This window comes from Syngnathus leptorhynchus, chromosome 12 (genome assembly GCF_054491065.1).
Source record: "Syngnathus leptorhynchus isolate UIUO chromosome 12, UIUO_Slep, whole genome shotgun sequence".
Lineage (NCBI taxonomy): Eukaryota > Metazoa > Chordata > Actinopteri > Syngnathiformes > Syngnathidae > Syngnathus > Syngnathus leptorhynchus.
In genome coordinates this window covers 10,231,172-10,248,460 of record NC_141206.1, presented here as the reverse complement: position 1 = coordinate 10,248,460, position 17,289 = coordinate 10,231,172, and the positions used below count along the sequence as shown (strand labels likewise).

General features: G+C 45.6%; 4 protein-coding genes across 12 annotated transcripts in view; 3 read left to right on the top strand and 1 right to left on the bottom strand.

Moving 5' to 3' along the window:
• The first annotated feature begins 265 nt into the window (after nt 1–265).
• ppp1r26 (protein phosphatase 1, regulatory subunit 26) lies at nt 266–7,297 on the top strand. Of its 3 annotated transcripts, none has more exons than XM_085926569.1 (5): nt 266–338; nt 2,385–5,167; nt 6,782–6,884; nt 7,031–7,083; nt 7,149–7,297. In XM_085926569.1, the coding sequence occupies exons 2-5, from the start codon at nt 2,457–2,459 to the stop codon at nt 7,150–7,152; spliced, it is 2,871 nt and encodes a 956-aa protein (XP_085782695.1). In that variant the 5' UTR covers nt 266–338; nt 2,385–2,456; the 3' UTR covers nt 7,153–7,297. The 3 variants fall into 3 exon arrangements, with proteins under 3 accessions (XP_085782695.1, XP_085782696.1, XP_085782694.1); XM_085926568.1 differs by lacking the exon at nt 266–338 and adding an exon at nt 746–1,058; XM_085926570.1 differs by lacking the exons at nt 266–338; nt 6,782–6,884; nt 7,031–7,083; nt 7,149–7,297 and adding exons at nt 744–1,058; nt 5,243–6,728.
• Nucleotides 7,298–7,688: 391 nt separating this feature from the next.
• Nucleotides 7,689–9,201, top strand: mrps2 (mitochondrial ribosomal protein S2). Its single transcript, XM_085926571.1, has 4 exons — nt 7,689–7,830; nt 8,010–8,096; nt 8,310–8,430; nt 8,540–9,201. The coding sequence occupies exons 1-4, from the start codon at nt 7,806–7,808 to the stop codon at nt 9,084–9,086; spliced, it is 780 nt and encodes a 259-aa protein (XP_085782697.1). The 5' UTR covers nt 7,689–7,805; the 3' UTR covers nt 9,087–9,201.
• Nucleotides 9,202–9,678: 477 nt separating this feature from the next.
• Nucleotides 9,679–17,289, top strand: part of dtwd2 (DTW motif tRNA-uridine aminocarboxypropyltransferase 2) — a 92,982-nt gene continuing 85,371 nt past the window's right edge. For 4 of the 6 annotated variants that reach the window (XM_085925729.1, XM_085925727.1, XM_085925726.1 and 1 more), the window contains exons 1-5: nt 9,679–9,737; nt 10,492–10,516; nt 10,739–10,935; nt 11,229–11,300; nt 16,878–17,004. Coding sequence is in view for 2 of the 6 variants with exons in the window: in XM_085925724.1 (XP_085781850.1) it covers nt 15,135–16,292 (1,158 nt within the window). In the remaining 4 variants the exon portion in view is untranslated. The other 2 variants (XM_085925725.1, XM_085925724.1) reach the window with 2 other exon arrangements.
• On the bottom strand, nt 11,273–14,431 carry dipk1b (divergent protein kinase domain 1B). Of its 2 annotated transcripts, none has more exons than XM_085925722.1 (6): nt 14,423–14,431; nt 14,045–14,274; nt 13,434–13,547; nt 13,146–13,253; nt 12,841–13,011; nt 11,273–12,650 (listed from the first exon to the last, which is right to left on the bottom strand). In XM_085925722.1, exons 2-6 carry the CDS (start codon nt 14,108–14,110, stop codon nt 11,838–11,840), a joined length of 1,272 nt encoding a protein of 423 aa, XP_085781848.1. In that variant the 5' UTR covers nt 14,111–14,274; nt 14,423–14,431; the 3' UTR covers nt 11,273–11,837. The 2 variants fall into 2 exon arrangements, with proteins under 2 accessions (XP_085781848.1, XP_085781849.1); XM_085925723.1 differs by lacking the exon at nt 14,423–14,431 and adding an exon at nt 14,388–14,417.

Here is a 17,289-nt window from a genome sequence, read left to right as displayed (position 1 = left end):
AGAGCTCCTCGTTAATACCGTCACGACTCCCGTACTTTGCCTGCGGACGTTTTTTTTCCAGTTCGCGTCATGCTGTCACAGAGCTCTAATAATGTTTCTATTCATATAACTATCTAATTATAGATATTTAAGCGTATATATATATATAACTCTTTCGGGAGTTGTGCTTCATTCAAACTCATTCCAGATGGTCCAAAGTAATTGTAAGTCTACTTCCCGATAGTATTTGAAGGCAATACTTGGGATGCCACATCTTTAATTTGGCATCCACCTTTTGCATGCGAATTTAACTGATTTGACCAAATATTTCCCTTGCACAGCACAAATACTAATATCCAGTAAGTATCGTACAAACAAAATAGACAAATCAATAAATATTAGGTGCATGTAATTCCCCTGATGTTGGCATGCATGTCAAATATGCAATTTTGAGCTAAAGTCCATCCTGGAGGATGATCATTTGAGCAAGCTACCAAAACAATTCCATCCTCAGATCATTTGCGCAACCTTTTTTGGACATTTTGTAATTCATGCAAGCGAGAGACAGAGTGTAACAAGTTGAACAACATCTAACTTCATTATGCAATAGAAATCGATCTGGGATATGTTTGTAGCATTATTTTAGGTAGGGAGATAGAAACTTTTTATTCAGGTAAATAGATGCTCTTTGGTACACTTGCAGCAAGTAGTGAGCTAAAATACAAGCCTGCCTGAAGATGAGACCTTTCCATTTCATGTCAAAACTTAATTGACATATATTACAAAATATAATACATTAAGTATTTTAAATTGCGTTATTCAAATATGAAATAGCAGCCAACACCCGAATGGTGGTGGAAAAAACGGGCCATATTTGAAAGAGGTCCTTTCGGCTGCAGCCAGGCGGCAGCCGCCTTTAAGGGAGCTTGTCCGCCCGCCAGTCGGTGGAGGGCGCGACATCGAGAGCCACACGGCCGGTACACGAGCTCGAAAGACGGCCACTTGAAACATCACCCCCGCGGTGTTCTGCACCCGTGAGTTCGAATGCGTACTCTAAGCATTTGCTTCATTGTCATCCGGTAAGTTTTCGTTTTCGTCTTTGTGGGGTCTTTTTTTTTTAGTTTTCCAAACGTGGCATGCTAGCCGATGCTGGGGGTGTCAGTACAAAGGCTTTCTTAGCCGGAGAAAATGCCGGGGCTGCGGCAGCCGGGAGGCCCCGCTCCCGCCTTTCTGCTCGCCGTCGTCCTCCCCCCCACCATCACCACCTTCGGCGCCGGACTCGCGTATCCCACCGTAAAGTCTAACAATATGTGTTTTAACGATGTTGACTCGGCTTTTCGTCACTGGTTGACAAGCGCAGTCCGCGCCGAGAAACATGGTAGCTGCGCGGCGTCTCGTAGCTGCCCCACGCCGAGCAGTCAAGCCCTCGACGCCGCTAGAGTATGACGAGGAGCTCGAGGGTTGCTCCGTGGCAAAACATCCGGGGTGGTGGACATGCAGCACCATAAGACGCCGTTCAAACGTCGCCTGTTGAACTTTCTTTCACGTTTGGTGTAAAAACGGGGAGATTTCTTCTCGTTTTTCACACGCTTTTCTACGTCAACTCGTTGGGCTCCTCGGGCGAGTCATAGCCGCTTGCTGCAGTTGCTCTCCGGCCGCTCTGCGGGGTAGAAGCCGGTCATGAAAATGCTTCAAACTCGGGCCCTCTCTCTACCAGTTCTGCCTTGTTGCAGTCTAATTGTCATCGAGGAGGGAGTGAAAGTTTGAATGTTGTGATGTTTGTCTTTCTGACGACGTGAATGTGCTTTGCATACCCCGGTCGTGGTGCTTCCACACCGGCCGCCTCCGGCTGGCTGCTGGGTGGATGAAACTCGCCGACTTCCATATTAGCATCCACTGCATGTCGTCTGGGGCATGTAATGGAGGAACATTTATCGCTGCTTTCAGCTATGTTTGACTACTTTGTTGAATTTCAATTCAAAAAAGTTCAATACTGGTGGTGACAGGTGCATCTGTATTTTATGTCCCTGAAATTCCAGAACATTCTAACTAAACAAACAAACAGCATAGCAGCGCCCAAAACGATAGTTAAACCAGGATTTAGATGAGCAAAAAAATAGAAAACGCCTTTCAATAGCTAAAAAATATATTTTATTAAGATGGCAACATGTTATTTTGCTCGACACTGCTCAAATTAGATGATGAAATGTCAATGCCTCAGTGGCATTTGCAATATGATATTGTCAACAATGCACAGTTTTACGTATTGGGGGATAATATCGATGTTTCACAATATATATAAAGAGGTAAAGGACGATACAGGACTCGTTGGTAAACTGAGGAAGGACCCTCTCTACATGTCCACATTTTGTCTCAATTCCGCCTTCTCTTTGTTTTCTCCTCAGATTGAACAATGTGACACCAGAAGGAGGAAGCTGCACTCCCAATGGTCCACAATCTCCCCTCACTCGAGTAGAATGTACTTAATGAACGTGCCCACTGTCGCGGCGCCTCACACCGAGTGGAGAGCATGCGGACGGCCCGGCGGCTTTAGCATTCCCGTCTGCTTCAATGACTCGGACACGGAGTTGTCCACCGGGGGTTCTCCTATCACAAACAAGGTCCAGATGATCATTGAGAGCCTGAGGAGCAGTCAGTCCTCACTCGATATGAGCGACCAGGTGGAGGGCAATGTGCTTCAGGGACAGGACGGGCCTCCCCAGGCCTGTAAGGCGGCGGTGGGCTCCCTCGTGGTTGCCAAGTCCAAAACAAAAAACTGTTCAACCGATGTAACTTTCAAGGACGGCGACCAGAGCAGCGATAGCGACGACTCCGTGGACAAAGGAATCGAGGAGGCCATCCTTGAATACCTGAAGGAACGGGACGACCACAAACGCAAGGCCGAACCTTTTGTCCAATCGTCCAGGCAAACCGTTCCTGAAAGCAAGTCGGAAGGCCAGGCCTTTTCCTTAATGAGAAGCCACTTTCCCCAAAGTGTCATCCAAGCCACACAGGCAACTGCGCCCGTGAAGAAGTACATTAAACACAAGGCCTCGCTTCACGAGGCCGCCGTCGGGAACTCCGAGTTGGCTCACATCATGATGCGAGATCAGATGACCGACAAGACAAACAGTGTGGTACGTAACACCAAAGTGGATGACGCTTCCGACGACTCAAGCGACGACGGCATCGAGGAGGCCATCCAGAGGTACCAGCTGGAGAGGACTGAGCAGCAGACCAGGGGGGACGCTTTCAAACCGCTTGCCTCCGTGGAAGAATCCGACTCCTCCAGCGACGACGGCATCGAGGAGGCCATTCGCAGCTATCAGCTCGAACAACTCCACGATAAGAGCGTCCCCAAATCTCAAGACAAGCTAGCGGCCAATGCCTCCGGAAGCGCAGGCCTTGACAAACTCAAAAGGAAAAATAAACCAGAGGAAAAGACAGCAAATTGGGTGCAGCCGCCGTTTCCGATTCTCGTGGATAACTCGCTCAGTGTCAGCCAGAGAAGTGAAGGTAACGGTTTTCATCCGTTGAGAACCGAAAGCTTTACGGAGCAACCGGTTCCGGTCCTTCCCAAAGCCAATACCACCGCCGAGCTGATGTGCGCCGAAGCGATACTGGACATCTCCAAAACGGTCATGCCTGGAGCCTTCGCGTCCCATCTGGATATGGGCCCAAGTGGCTGCGCCCTCGCCGTCCCCGCGCCACTATCCACAACTCCGAAGCAGGACAGCGACGGAAGCTCGGTCGACAGCGAAGATGGGATCGAGCAAGAGATTATGAAGTTTCTCGAGCAGAAGGCGCAAATGCTCCAACGTCCGCCCGAGGAACCGTCGACGACTCAACAAGTCACACAAAAGAAATCCCAGAGGTTGTCCTTAACAAAGAGGCGCAAACACATAGACGACAAAAGTTCCAGCGCGTCCTCCGTAGGTTCATCTACCAATACTCTGAAGGCACAAAGCCCACCGGAGGCTTTGGAGAGATCGACGGAGAAAAGCGGAGACAAGAGCAGCTCGCTCGACAGCGATGAGGATCTTGACACGGCCATCAAAGCCCTCCTCAAGACCAAGAAAAAGTCCAAGAAGATGAGCAGGTCGGAGCGCGATTCCAGAAAACGCCCAACGGAAAAAGCCGAACAATCGCGAGCCGCCGCCGCCGCCAAAAAGGCAAAAGTTGATCATTTGGCCAAGCTTACCGTTTTGAAAAAGGGCCACAAAAGGAAAAGTGATTCACCAAAGAGGGTCGCTTTGCCACAGACGAGCCGCAGCGGAAACGACGTCAGCGGTCATCCGCCCAGAACTGCTCTGCAGATAAAAGAAGATAGCAGCTCGGTAGATAGCGATGACAGCATCGAGCAGGAGATTCGAAAGTTCCTCGCAGAGAAGGCCGAGAAGGTCTCAGAAGGAACAAACCACGATGCGGAGGCGCCCAGCAACGGCACCGCGGATCGTGCCGCCCTGCCACGTGACCTCGAACAGGATGATCAGCTGGCTGAAATTCCGACACAAAATGTCAATACGTCGGCTCCGCCTCAAGACAAAGCCACGCCCTCTGCTCCAGACGGCTCGGCGGTCCTTGCGGTCACCCCGCAGTGGTCCTGCAACCCCAGAACTTCGCCGTGGTCGGGCCGAGCTGAGCAAAAGCCACCGACACCCGCGAGGGTCGACGACGGACAAACTGAAAAGGTCTCGGCTCTGGAGCAGTCCATCAAGTGGCGCCAGTGTTTCGGACTTCCCATCGTCGACCCCAAAAATTTCAACCGAACGTCATTTCACATCAGCACGTCCGCAACGAGAGCCAGTCCGTCACCGGCGTCTCTTTGGAAGCCCAGCGAACTCAAACCCCCCACGCCGGGCTTTCTCTGGTCCTCGGCCAAACGCTCGTGGTCCACAGACAGAACCCCGAGGGCCCCCGTGACGTGCGGCACCTCAGAGCCCCTCGGCTCCGACGGTTCGGCCGGGCAGCGCCCGGGCGCGGCCAGCACAGTGCACGTGCCGCGCGACAAGAGCGTGTTTGTCGAGCTGGAGTCGGGTCGGACCAACCACGTCCAGGTGCAGAGCAGGCAGAGCGATGAGGGAGAGGCCAGGGCAGACCAGAGCAGAGACCTTCCACTAGAGGGAGCTGACGAGAAGTTTATAGATGAGTCAGAAGGTGAGAGTCCAGAGAAGAAGAAGAGCACTTTGTAAGTATCTTTTTAGTCCCACACGGCGTCGCCATTTGTGTTCTTGATTTGCATTATTTAAGTTTTACCACCCAGGACTCTGGGGGAAGGTTGCCGATGACAACAACGATGTGTGTTTTGTGCCATGAAAGTACCAAAAGCAATACGGCCACATTTTGGTCATGCAAAAAAAAAGAAATGGCGCAACAGTCTCCAAATGGATCCAATTTATTTTGAAATATAATCATGTTATTGCGACCGCTTGACGAGATGCTTTTGAAAACATTTCACCAGTTTCTTGGGGGAAAAAAAATAAATGTGCAACATTGTCTTGTTTACTCTGAGATTGGGACAAAGCTCTTGGGTCACCACTAGCTATGTCAGTCAGTCACACAGTCAAAGAGTTCCAATTAAAATTTTCTCAATTAAAAGGCTGCCCACATTTTTTTTAATATTACCCCCACACACACACATTTTGATCCAGTTCAAGAGGCGGCCATTTTGTCACAAGACCCGACACCACTCAGTGACAACACTGCGCTACGTTTTGACCCAAGACTTTTGTACCAGTTGACCGATGTTTGAAAGGCAAGGGAATACATATCGAGTGGGAAAGAAAAAAAGCTCGGGAAGACTTGACACTGAATCAACGGTGCCTTTGTAGCAGCATTAACCGCAGATTTGTAACCTTTCAATATACCCGACTTTCGGTATTTGCAACCAACAATTGTTTATTTTAGACAACCGCAAAATTATTCACGTGCTAGGTCGTATCCGCCTTTCTTTTTTTTTTTGTTTGACAGTTTGCTTCATCTGGAATTCCATGCGATTTTTATGACATTTGACACTTGACAATCTTTGCTTTTCCAACTGCAAAAATGTTCACGTCAGCTTTTTTTGTTTGTCACTCCAAGACACGATTAATCGACATCAGTTTCACACAATTGGCGATTCCTTGATATTTCTGCTATTTTTTTTTGAGTTCCTTCTTTTTTTTATGCTACCCGCATGCATTCACGTTCTACCAACATGCTGACATTTTCTTGTCAGACATTTTCTTTGTCACTTCAACTGTCGACTCGTTTCCATACGATCGACCGATTTCTTGGCATATCTGATGTTTTTTTTAACAAACTTTGGCCCTCTTTGACTCTTCCAAAACGTGCTTCACAAACTGTCAGTTGTACGCGTTGCATTTGGCAAAAACTTGTGCTTCTTTGTAACCGCCAGTCAAGATTCTTGCATCCACGTTTTGCTTCTTCAGCCACTTTGTCTGTGGCATGATTTCAATTCCCCTTTTTTTTTAGCACTCTGTCTTTCAAAGGACTCATTGCAGTCCTCTCCACTGTCATTTTTTGGTCTTTCTGACTTTTGTCCCCAGCAAAAAAAAAAAAAACAAGGCTATTTATTTTTGTTTATTAAAAAGAGAAATACTGAACATGCTGTGCATTGCCAGTCTTGTAAATATTTTGTATGAACTCTTTTCTCCTATTTTCAGTATTCTTTGTGTTCAGTTTTAATGCTGTGTCTTTTATCTGTGTAATAAAGAGAGCCCAATCTCAGCAACAAATTGGTTTTCTGTTATGGGGTGGGAGGGGATGGGTCACTTTGACATGCTGTGACTCGCCCATGCAGGTCCTTGGCGTACGCCCTGGACCCCGGCATCGTCATTCAGCCGTGCATCGCGCTTTGCTCGGAGGAACGCAGTAGCATGTTCCGCAATCGATACAAGAACGAGGTATATATATTTTTTTATCCTTCTGTTGTGACATTGCAACAAAAGCTCCACCACAAATCTCAAGAAAAAGCAAAAACAACTTGTGTTGTTTTCTAATTTCTTGGTCGCTAATAAAGTCTTTATCTTAAAAACTCACCTATTTGCAGACGTGCAAGATGCCGAGCGTCAAAAGAAGGTTGCAGTTTATTCCGGTACACAGGTACGTCACGCACACGTGTGTGTATGTGTGTTTTCATTGGTCCAAATCATGTCATCTTTTTATAGGTAGATGGACGAGAAAGCAGAACATGTACTTGTTAAACATGTTGAAGAGATGGTTGGTTTCATTTCTAGATGAATGTCACTGTTGCACATTTGTTGACTCGTGGGGGACAAAAGTTTCTCTTGCCTCCGTTAACGTAAATTTAACCTCCACGTTGCTGCCAGTTGTTTGGCCGTTGTTGTGTTGCCATTGAATTGTTTGAGTTGTCTCTTTACAATACTTTTGTTGCTGTTGTATGACGTGGTCAATACTTGTCTTAACATTTTTCAGACTATGTATACCTTGTTGCACGTTATTGTATTCTTAGAGTATGATACATTTTTCTGATATGTTTGAGGGGTGGCTAATATTAAGAGAGACCAAAAGTAATGCTTTATTTTTTTATTCATCTAAGCATCCATTTGTATTGATAGACAGCTAGTATTCTGCTTTTGAGTAAATATGGTTCCCTGACATAAAAGTAGATTAAAAGATGTTTTACAGTGGTTAAGTTATTTATTGAATTGTGAGAACAAACGCTTTAAAAAACAATGAGGTGCAATGTTGGACAATAACCCGTGGGAGGCAACAGTGAGCCAGCTATCCAAGGTTGACATACAAGAAGAAGACAACAAAAGTACGCATGCGCACTGCGCTGACCTTCCGTGCTACAATCAAGCATGGCTACTTGTACATTAACGAGAGGTACGGTACTTTTTAAAACTTTTAACATGCATCACTATTTTTAACTTTTGTGTGTGTGTGCAAATTTGCTTGGTGGTCGAGAAACGATGGTAAATCCGTGTGTCGGCTCGCTCAGTTGACTTGTGTCATAACGCTGTCAAGTACTACGATGCCTAATTTGCAAAAATATTTTATTTCAGGGCTATGGAGGCTTCTACGTCATCATAATTGCAATTATTCCACTGCAGCGTCCATCAAATTACAACCGCAAAGCGACCAAATCTCAGGTAAGCCTTTGCTGGCTAATATCACGAGTTGTAATATTTATATAGTACCTAATATCTATTTGTATATATTTAGTACCACTGTGAAGATTTGTGTAAACTGACATTACTGGCAAGTGTACTTATTTTAAAATATCAGTTTTGTTTTTGTATTTTTTTTACAACCCTAAATGTTTGTGTCCTCCATAAACAAAGTTGTTTTTAATATTATTGCAGATGATATTATGAAGCTTCCCCTAGAGAAGCCAGATTTTTTCCGTGTCTCTGAGCTTTTCACGGTCAAAGACTTGTTTGATGCCAGAGTGCACCTTGGCCACAAAAAAGGATGCAGACACAGGTGAAGTCATGTCAATGGTTCTGCACAATCATTTGCAAAAAGTTATATTTTATCATCTAAAAAAAAAAAAGAAATGCATACCAACATACGGTGAATTGCATGCTCGCAGGCTCATGGTCCCTTACCTGTATGGCTGCCGCTTGGAGCAGGACATCCTGGATTTGGACCAGACGGTGGAACACCTGCGCCTGGCCCTCAACTTTACGGCGCACGTGGCATACCGCGGCGGCGTGATCCTCTTCGTCAACCGCCGCCGCCAGTTCGGCCAGCTGGTGGAGAGCACGGCACGCGAGTGCGGCGAATACGCCCATACGCGCTATTGGCAGGGCGGCCTGCTCACCAACGCCCACGTGCAGTACGGGACCGGTGTACGCTTGCCCGACCTCCTCATCTTCCTGAGCACACTCAGCAGCGTGTTCCGCTCGCACGTGGGCCTGCGTGACGCCGCCAAGATGAACATCCCCACGGTCGGTGTGGTGGACTCCAACTGCAACCCCTGCCTCGTCACCTACCCGGTACCCGGCAACGACGACACGCCCGTCGCCATGGAGCTTTACTGCCGCCTCTTCAAGATGGCGATCCGGCGAGGTAAGGACAAGAGGAAGCAGATGGAGCTGCTCCATGGCCTGACGGCACCCAACTCACCTGGCCCGTGACCCCCCTACTGTTTGGATTAAATCCAAAATCTTGGATCAAACAAAAGACTCTCATAATCACTCATTTTATTTTCACTGTATGTATGGTGCTGACTATTAAAAATAAATTCATTATCAATGCATCATTTTTAGTTCTTTTTAAAAAAAAAAAAACGTGTTGGAGTATTCATAGGTCCTGGAGGGCTGTTGGTACCCCACTTTAAAGCACATTTTTAAAATGGCATTTTTATTGAAGGACATTTAAGAAAAAAAAAAGGCATTTATTAAGTCATTATTTCCAATGCTTATCCACTAAGTTGTAATTCAGTTTAGAATTTATAATAATTTAAACTTTTTAAGATTTATTTAATGAGTAATGAGTCTAGTCTTTTTAGTTTAATGACATTTTTTTCCCGATTATTTTTTGTAGACATTGGTGAGTGATTCACTAGAGGGGGGCACAGAAGTGGCACCACATTGAAGCAGCACGTTAAACGTATAACACCTGAAAAAATATTAATGGCTCAGACCTTACAATAACAAGAAATCGTACCTTTATCGAAAAGCAAACTACCGAAACCTTGGTCACTCCGAGCTTCCGTAGTTGCAGGCGGGATTTTTCCACACGTCCCTCTTGTCAATCACGACTCTTCAAGGGAAGCCGACCAACAGGTGGGTAGACGTCGCCATTAAATCCTCAAAATATATCAAATATCACGTTTCTTTTGTACATTTTTGTCTTTAGAACTTTTCTATAGGTATCCAGAAATGTTTATCTTACATTTGTGTTCATGCTGTGTACGTATTGATACAAGTTTGTCGGGTTTTCTTTGATCTCTCGAGCTAATGAGGCTCGTGCTAAAGTAGCGTCATTTTTCAGTTAAAATATAAACTATTTTTTGGGAGTGCTGTCTGTTTGTGCCAATATGATCATTTGACTTAAAAGTATGTAATTGTTAGGAAATACAGTTCAGTTTAAGTAGTTTGTTAGGTCGTTCAAGTTGAACACAAGCAGTTGTAGTATAGTAAAGCTTATAACTAAAATTCAAATCCTATTTAATAAATACAAGTCGATAATACAATAAAGGGAAGTTTATGCACACCAGTTTTGGTGAAAAATATTCTCAAAGCAGAACCTTGAAATTTGAATTACCAATTAAAAAAAACAGTACAGATTTAATTAGCTAGGGATAGTTATTCATATTCACATCTAATGGCCCTTTAAATATAAAAAAAAACTCCAAATCATTTTGATTAGTAATGAGAGGGTACTATAATCAAAAGTAATAATATATTGAATTGACCTTTAATGACAGCAACATTGTAAATACCTTTTGACCCTTAATAAAAGGAAAACATGTGAAATCAAACCATTTTTAAATACAAACAATAACAAGACAAACTTTTTGTTTTCTTGTGTTGACAGTGTTGTGGACCCAGCAGAGAAGACAGTAAGCACACAGCAATTTATATTATTACTCTGCCCATTGAGACGCAACTTGGGCTCCGGTGCCTTTGTTTGTGCATCTTATGGGGCAAAAAGCATAAAAAAGTGACTCACGATTGCTCAACGTCATCCTCCATTGGACTTTGGGTTTGGAACCGAGCCACACATTCAAACACTTTTTTATGTATGTCATTTTTTTGCCACACTTTGTCTTTTATCTTCACAGATGCTACGATGTCAACTTATTTTCCCTTGAAGTGTTCAATAATCATTTTTAAATCTCCCACGTCAACTCCATCATGTGAGACACATAAAGTTGTGTTGGGAGGACCAATACGGAATACCGATACAGCAAATATATCAGCTTTGTTTGTATTGCACTCTGTGCGGAATGCTCAAATTGATACCAGGACAAAAACAAAGGTAATTGCAACATCATCAGATCAATACAGAAGTAACATTGCTAATTAAACTGCAATCTTATCTGTATCAACATTGTCTCACCAAAAGAATATCTTCCGGATCCCAAAATCAATTCCCAGCATACTTTGATCATTTCACTTTTTTAAAAATGAATGCAGTGACACTGACATGGATAACGTTAGTTTGTTGGCCCTCAGAGGACTGAAAATTAAACACTGAAATGTCAAAAGTTTTTAATCACAGATGATTGTCTCCAACTCTGCTCACTCTTCAATGTATTTTTCATTTTGCAGTGGAACCTCTAAATATTCAATGTCCACTTTTTCATTCTGAGCAAAGGAGCTTGAGCATGATCATCTCCAAAGGTAATACTTTTATTATATTATAAAAGATTTATCTGAATAGACTACATATCCTTTTAATATTATTAGAATTTTATCAATATTTTAATATTATAATTTAGTCTAAAAAAAACACTGTTAATATGACAATGTAAAACAAGTAAAAGCTCTTTTTTTTCCATTCATTGTCTCGTGAGTGAGTTAAGGTTAAAACATTCAAAACAATCAAATGTGTTAACTGTGTAGCCATTCATACAACTGAATAAATTGTGACAAGCTTATCATATCTTCAGTATTGTCAATTTTGTGTGCGGTTATGCTGGGAGATGTTTCTCATTTACAATACGTGCTTTGACACACGAACAGTTTGGAACGTTTTAGAGGTTCCACAATACAAAACTGGGAGTGGGCGAGTTGCATTTGTCCATTTTGTTTTGCAATACTTTCCCTTTGGACACTATTTACAGGTTACTTTCATCTTACTTGATGATACAAGTATCAAGTCTTGGTTTACTACAATCCCAACTTGCATGTTCTAGCAAACAAAGGATGCATTGTTGTTCAGGAGTATTGCGTGTTAGAGATTTTCTTCCACAGCAGGGTCTTAAGGTTGTTGAGGACCAGCGAATGGTGCACCTCCATCTGGCTCGCCAGCCCGGTGAGGGTGACGCAGGTGCGTAGCTGGCGCTCCAGGTCCCCCTGCAGTTCAGGCGGCGCCCCGTAAAGCAGGAAATCCTGGAGCAGGGCGCATACCTTGGCCAGGTTGGGCTGGACCACCTCGGCGTTGCAACGCTTGGCCAGCCGGTCGCAGGTGGCCGTGCAGTCGCGGCCGTACGTGCAGTCAGCGTTGGTCTCGCAGCGCCGTCCCTTCAGGTGGGCCCGCACCGCCGCCTCAGAGGCCACGGCGCGGAGGTCGGCCATCTTGCAGTCATACTTAGCGTTGTAGCCCACGTGACGCGGGCTGGCGTCGCAGATCAAGAAGCTGCCGTAGGGCCCGTGGAAGACCTCCTCCACAAATTCCAGCAGGCCGATAGTGATGCGCGCCCGTCGGGGCCAGGCCGGGGCCAGCCAGTGGTTCAGCCCGGATACCAGAGCCCCTGGCACCAGAGCCTGCAAGTAGGGCGGCAGCTCCACCCTGTAGAGGGAGGTATGGCCCAGTGGCTCAGTCACATAGACGTCCCCGCAGAAGCCCAGCAGTTTTGGGGTGTGCTCCTTCTCCTGGAGAGCCACCATCAGGAGGAACTCATTGACACGAAGGAGGGCCCAGATGGACTTGGCCTCCGCCAGAGACAATTTGCCATCCTGGTTGATATCCGCCAGTGAAATGATTCTGTCCACCAGTGAGCTCAAGGATGGCTGCTCCCCGAAATGTTCCTGCAGAAGATCATTTAGGGTTAGGTGTTACCGGGTTATCTCACCACACCCTGCCCGTGATGGCCAGAATGAAACCACAGAAGCCGGAAGAACAGCAAGACGGGCTGACGCCAGAAGTTCATTATGCTGTCCTCCCGCCTCCGGAGGAAACATCGGAGCCGTAACGGGGGCAGGACGGACGACGATCCACCTTGAGGAAGTGGTGCAACATCTCCTTAAACTCATCCATGGAGGTTCCACGTGTGGGTTTATCAAACAGGCTGCTCCTCTTCGGACGGGTCGCTGAATCGGGACTGCCGTCGGACTCCTCGATGCCGCACTTGATCACCACCGGCCTCTCCTTCCAATGGCCAGCGTACACCTGCAAGGGCGATTATTTGAAATATCTTCCTGAACCACGGAATGTTTTTTGACGACTGTCCCGTACTCCTACTTAAGTACGGAGCCCGAGTACTAGCTCTGCCTGTCCCGGTAGATGGTGGAGGCTTTCGGTACCTGATGTTTTGAGGAGGTGGACATGCAGTGGCCAAGCGTCAGCGTTTTCTGTTCACACAGAGCCTTGCAGGATGACCCGGAGATGACGCCTCTGCTGTAGTGGTCACACTGACACAGGAAACAGGAAGTCAGCCACGGGAAACAGACAAGGGAGGGTGAGCGAGGACATGGCCACCTAAGTATTTTGGGTCTCTGGTGGAAGGAATTAGTATCTATTTTTACAGGCTAGTCCAGCCCTAGGGAGATTTCCCGATTGACTTAGTCAAGTTCGTATTATTGTGGACTTACGATGACGGCCTGGCAGACGTGTCCGCGGCACAACTCCGAGTAGGAAGCGTACTGCATGTAGAGCACCCAACTGGCCACCAGAACGCCCAACCAAACCAAGAGTAGGTACTTCACCTTGACGGAAGGGAGAGGGATTTGTTTTGTAAGAAGATCAAATATTCTACACATTTGAAATTCTTACTTCCTCGTATTTCTATATTTTCAGAATTTGTTACATGTTGCCATTTTGGATTTTACATTTATTTTTGTATGAATATTAAGAGTGAATTTTCTAATGACCACGTACATAGATAGTTTTAACTTTGATCTCAAATACAATTTTCATGTATTTTTGTTTACTTTTGATTATAATTTTTTAATCATGTCACATTAATCTCATGCAATTTTAATGCACTTTTGTTGACGTTCAATTATAATTATTTTTAATGATAGCCTACATGTCACATTGTAACAGTTACTATTAGTGATGATCAATTTTTAAATTCACAAGAGATGTCGAGGCATGCAAAACTGAAACTTGCTGCAGTGACTTTGGTGCAGTGACGGATTGATCGATTCATCGGACGTGATAGCGCACGTACATACTGAACGAGGTGCACGGTCAGGTGTACCTGCAGGCCTTTCGATAGAGGGCAGAAGAGCAGCAGATGAATGAGCCTCCGCAAAGCTCGGGCCATGTTGGCTGAGAACCGGGTCGCCCTCCTCCGTCCCTCCTCCTTTCTCTGCGATCCGACTATCACGTCCTCTGTCCGGACGCAACCTCGACACCGCAACGGGGGCGGCGCATGTCTAGCAAGCCGCGCTGCATCGTATCCATGCAGCGACACCGTAACCTTGAGCGCTGCAGCGCATTGCAACAAGAAGCAATCGCGTCATTCCTTTCCGTCTGAGTTACACACCTACGTCGCTATCATGACGGATGACGGGGTAAATGACGGAAAACATCTTACAGACGTTTTCAAAATAGAAATGCCGGTGCGTTTTCCTACCTCCTTCCCCGGATGATTCCCCCCCCCCCCAGCTGCCAAAGCCGGCCTTTTAAAGGAGACGTGCCTCCGTTATTATTGCAAAGGAAATGCCGTTTTAATGACCTAATTCAATGTAAATCTGTCGGAGAGATTTTTATAATTTAGTAATTTATCATTTATAATTTTGTAATAAAAAAATCAGCACCATATATTTATTTTCCATTTTGATTAAAAATACAGTGTCAAGTACTAATTTGGTTTAAATGTAAGGTGTATATACTTATACTTGAATTTATTCTATCCAATTTACATGAGTGGTTCTCATAAACTCATATTTTTTGTTTCCCCGAATGCTAAAGCCTTTTGAGGTGGGGCCAATTAATTACTTGTGAGATTTTGCCAGTCCCGGCCGGCAGTGTCCTTGAATAGTAAGAGAAAACTATTTCAGTTACGCTTCATACTAAGTTGAGGTCTGGGCCATTCAATGAGAGTTCAAACGTTTTGTGCTGAGGCATTCTCAGAATTTCCCTCTGCGTACTTGTTGCTGGTTTTACCAATATGACTTTGGGAAGTCTTGCTGTGGAAATTTGCTCATGGTAAACCTGGAACTGAACAAGACTTAATTCTGCTATCATGGTGAAGGGGGGCTTGTTTTTGTTTTTTTTGTTTTTTGAGCTGGCTGTGTCACAGAGCCTCTGATGTCAGACAACAGAAAAATGACCTAAGTCCTGTGATGTCACAAAGCCGGATCAATCCCCCTGGTGACTCCTGGGTTTGTTTAGTAGTATTTGGTGTCTTTTTTCTGAACAAGATGCCGCTTCTTTTTTTGGGTTTTGCCCTGGGAGCCATGGCCACAAAAGCCCTGAGGACTGCCGTGGGGGGTCTACCCTCTCCACCTTCTGGTACGAAAACCACACCTACCACACCCGTAAGGGTTATACCCTGGGCTGTGCTAAAAAGTGCCGCCGTTTTACCAAACCCAACAGTTCGAGCTGGGCGGCTAATCACGTGGGAGGACGAGCCCGTGGAAAGAACGGCGCGCCAGAAAAAGAGCCCGCTCAAGAAGATCTGCCGCTTCGCAAACTACTACAACAACTGCTGGATGAACTCCACGCTTCAAGCTACGCTAAACCTCAACGTGGTGCGGAAAAAGCTACCTAATCGTATACTTAAGTTTGTGAATTTACTCGCGAACATGCCGGCCTTCGCTTGCCTCTATCTGAGTGCCCTGGAGAACCCGGGCGTGAGCTTCACGGCGGCAGAGCTCTGCGTGGCGCTGGCCGAGCTCTGCGACTGCGTCCCGGCGCTCTTGTTGTACGAGAACAACGATTCCGTGGATCTGTTGGTGCCGCTGTTGTCCTGGTTCGACCAGTGTGGGATCCGCACAAGTATCAAGGTGCGCAACGTCAGCTGGTGTCCGCATTGCCACCACACCACCTCGTCCGTCTCCAACTTGGGAAACATCGTCACGTTGCCCAGGCCGCGCAGTGGCGAGACGTTGCTGTCTTTGATGAAGCGTGCCACGAGCGGGCGACGGAGCCGGTGCAAAGCGTGCGGGCACAAAACTATGCAAAAGCAGTTCTGGCCCCATTCGGACATTTTGACCTTTTTCGTCAACCGAATCGTCGGCGACGGCTACGTGAGTCACGACCACGTCTACTCGCCGGAGCTGCTCGAGATGAATGTCAACGAAAAGACCAAGCAAACGTACCGCCTGGCCTCTGTCATCTGCCATGATGGCGTGGACCGTCACAGCGGACACTTTTGGTCCTACCTCTTTTCTGACAATGTTATCATTGAGGCTAATGATACTGACCTATCCTTTACAGATCAGGGTCCGCCTGACAAGGTCTACAATAATGGTACAACTTACCTCTATGAAATTCCATGAGATAAAAATACACAACATGTATCGCTAACAAAAAATTGCCACCAAATAAGGTGTACAAGATCAGTGGTTGAGTTTGTTACCGGGCTTAGTCAGCACCATTGTTTGGTCTGGAGGCAAAACCGAAATTGTGTCAGTGGCACCAAGTGTCGAATAATGTCCCGAGGACCACCGCTAACATGAACCAAGTTGCGACCGTAACTAGCTAGCAGCTGTTTTGTTTACAAGCGAGACTGGCGAGTCACTAGACGGCCACCAACGTTCTCTGTAAAGTACTTTGTTTCAATAAAGTGCTTTTTGACTTGTTTGTTGTTGCTGTCGTGTTTTGCCGAAAGTGGATGCCATCATTTCTGTTTGTTTGGTACTCCAAAACCTGGAAATGCATTTCATGACAGTGTAAATTGTAATAACTCATCAAATTCGCGTATGTCCACAGTTTTCTGAGTAAACATAGGTCCTTAGAGTCAGAAACTAGCTTACAGGTACTTTTTACTGGTTTTTGTTCAACGCAAGACCAGCAAAGTACCTGCTAGCATCTACCTAAGCAAACCTTTCACACTTGTTCTTTTTTTGAATGTTCTCACCCAGTGATACTAATAACCCGATGTTCGGACCTCGGGTTTTGCCATTTGTCTGGCTCTACTTGACCTCCAAAACCCAAAAATGCATGTCAATGCATCGGAACTTGGATAAAAGAAGGACCTGGCCCCACCTGGTAATTACAAACCTTTTTCATTTTACAATTGTTAAGCTATGTCTCGACCATCTCAGTGAAACGGCGTGACTTTTGACCCACATGTAAAGAAATACCGAAACAGTATATATTTGGCCTGCAGAGGGCAGCAGAGATCTACTGGCTTATTTTAAATGTGCTTTTTCTAAGAACGCTTGATTCAACACGATTCCTAATTACACCTAACAAATGACTCGTTGATGAATAATCAACGGATAATTTCAAGAATGCAAAAAGTAGCAAAATCACGATAGCAACTCATTTAAG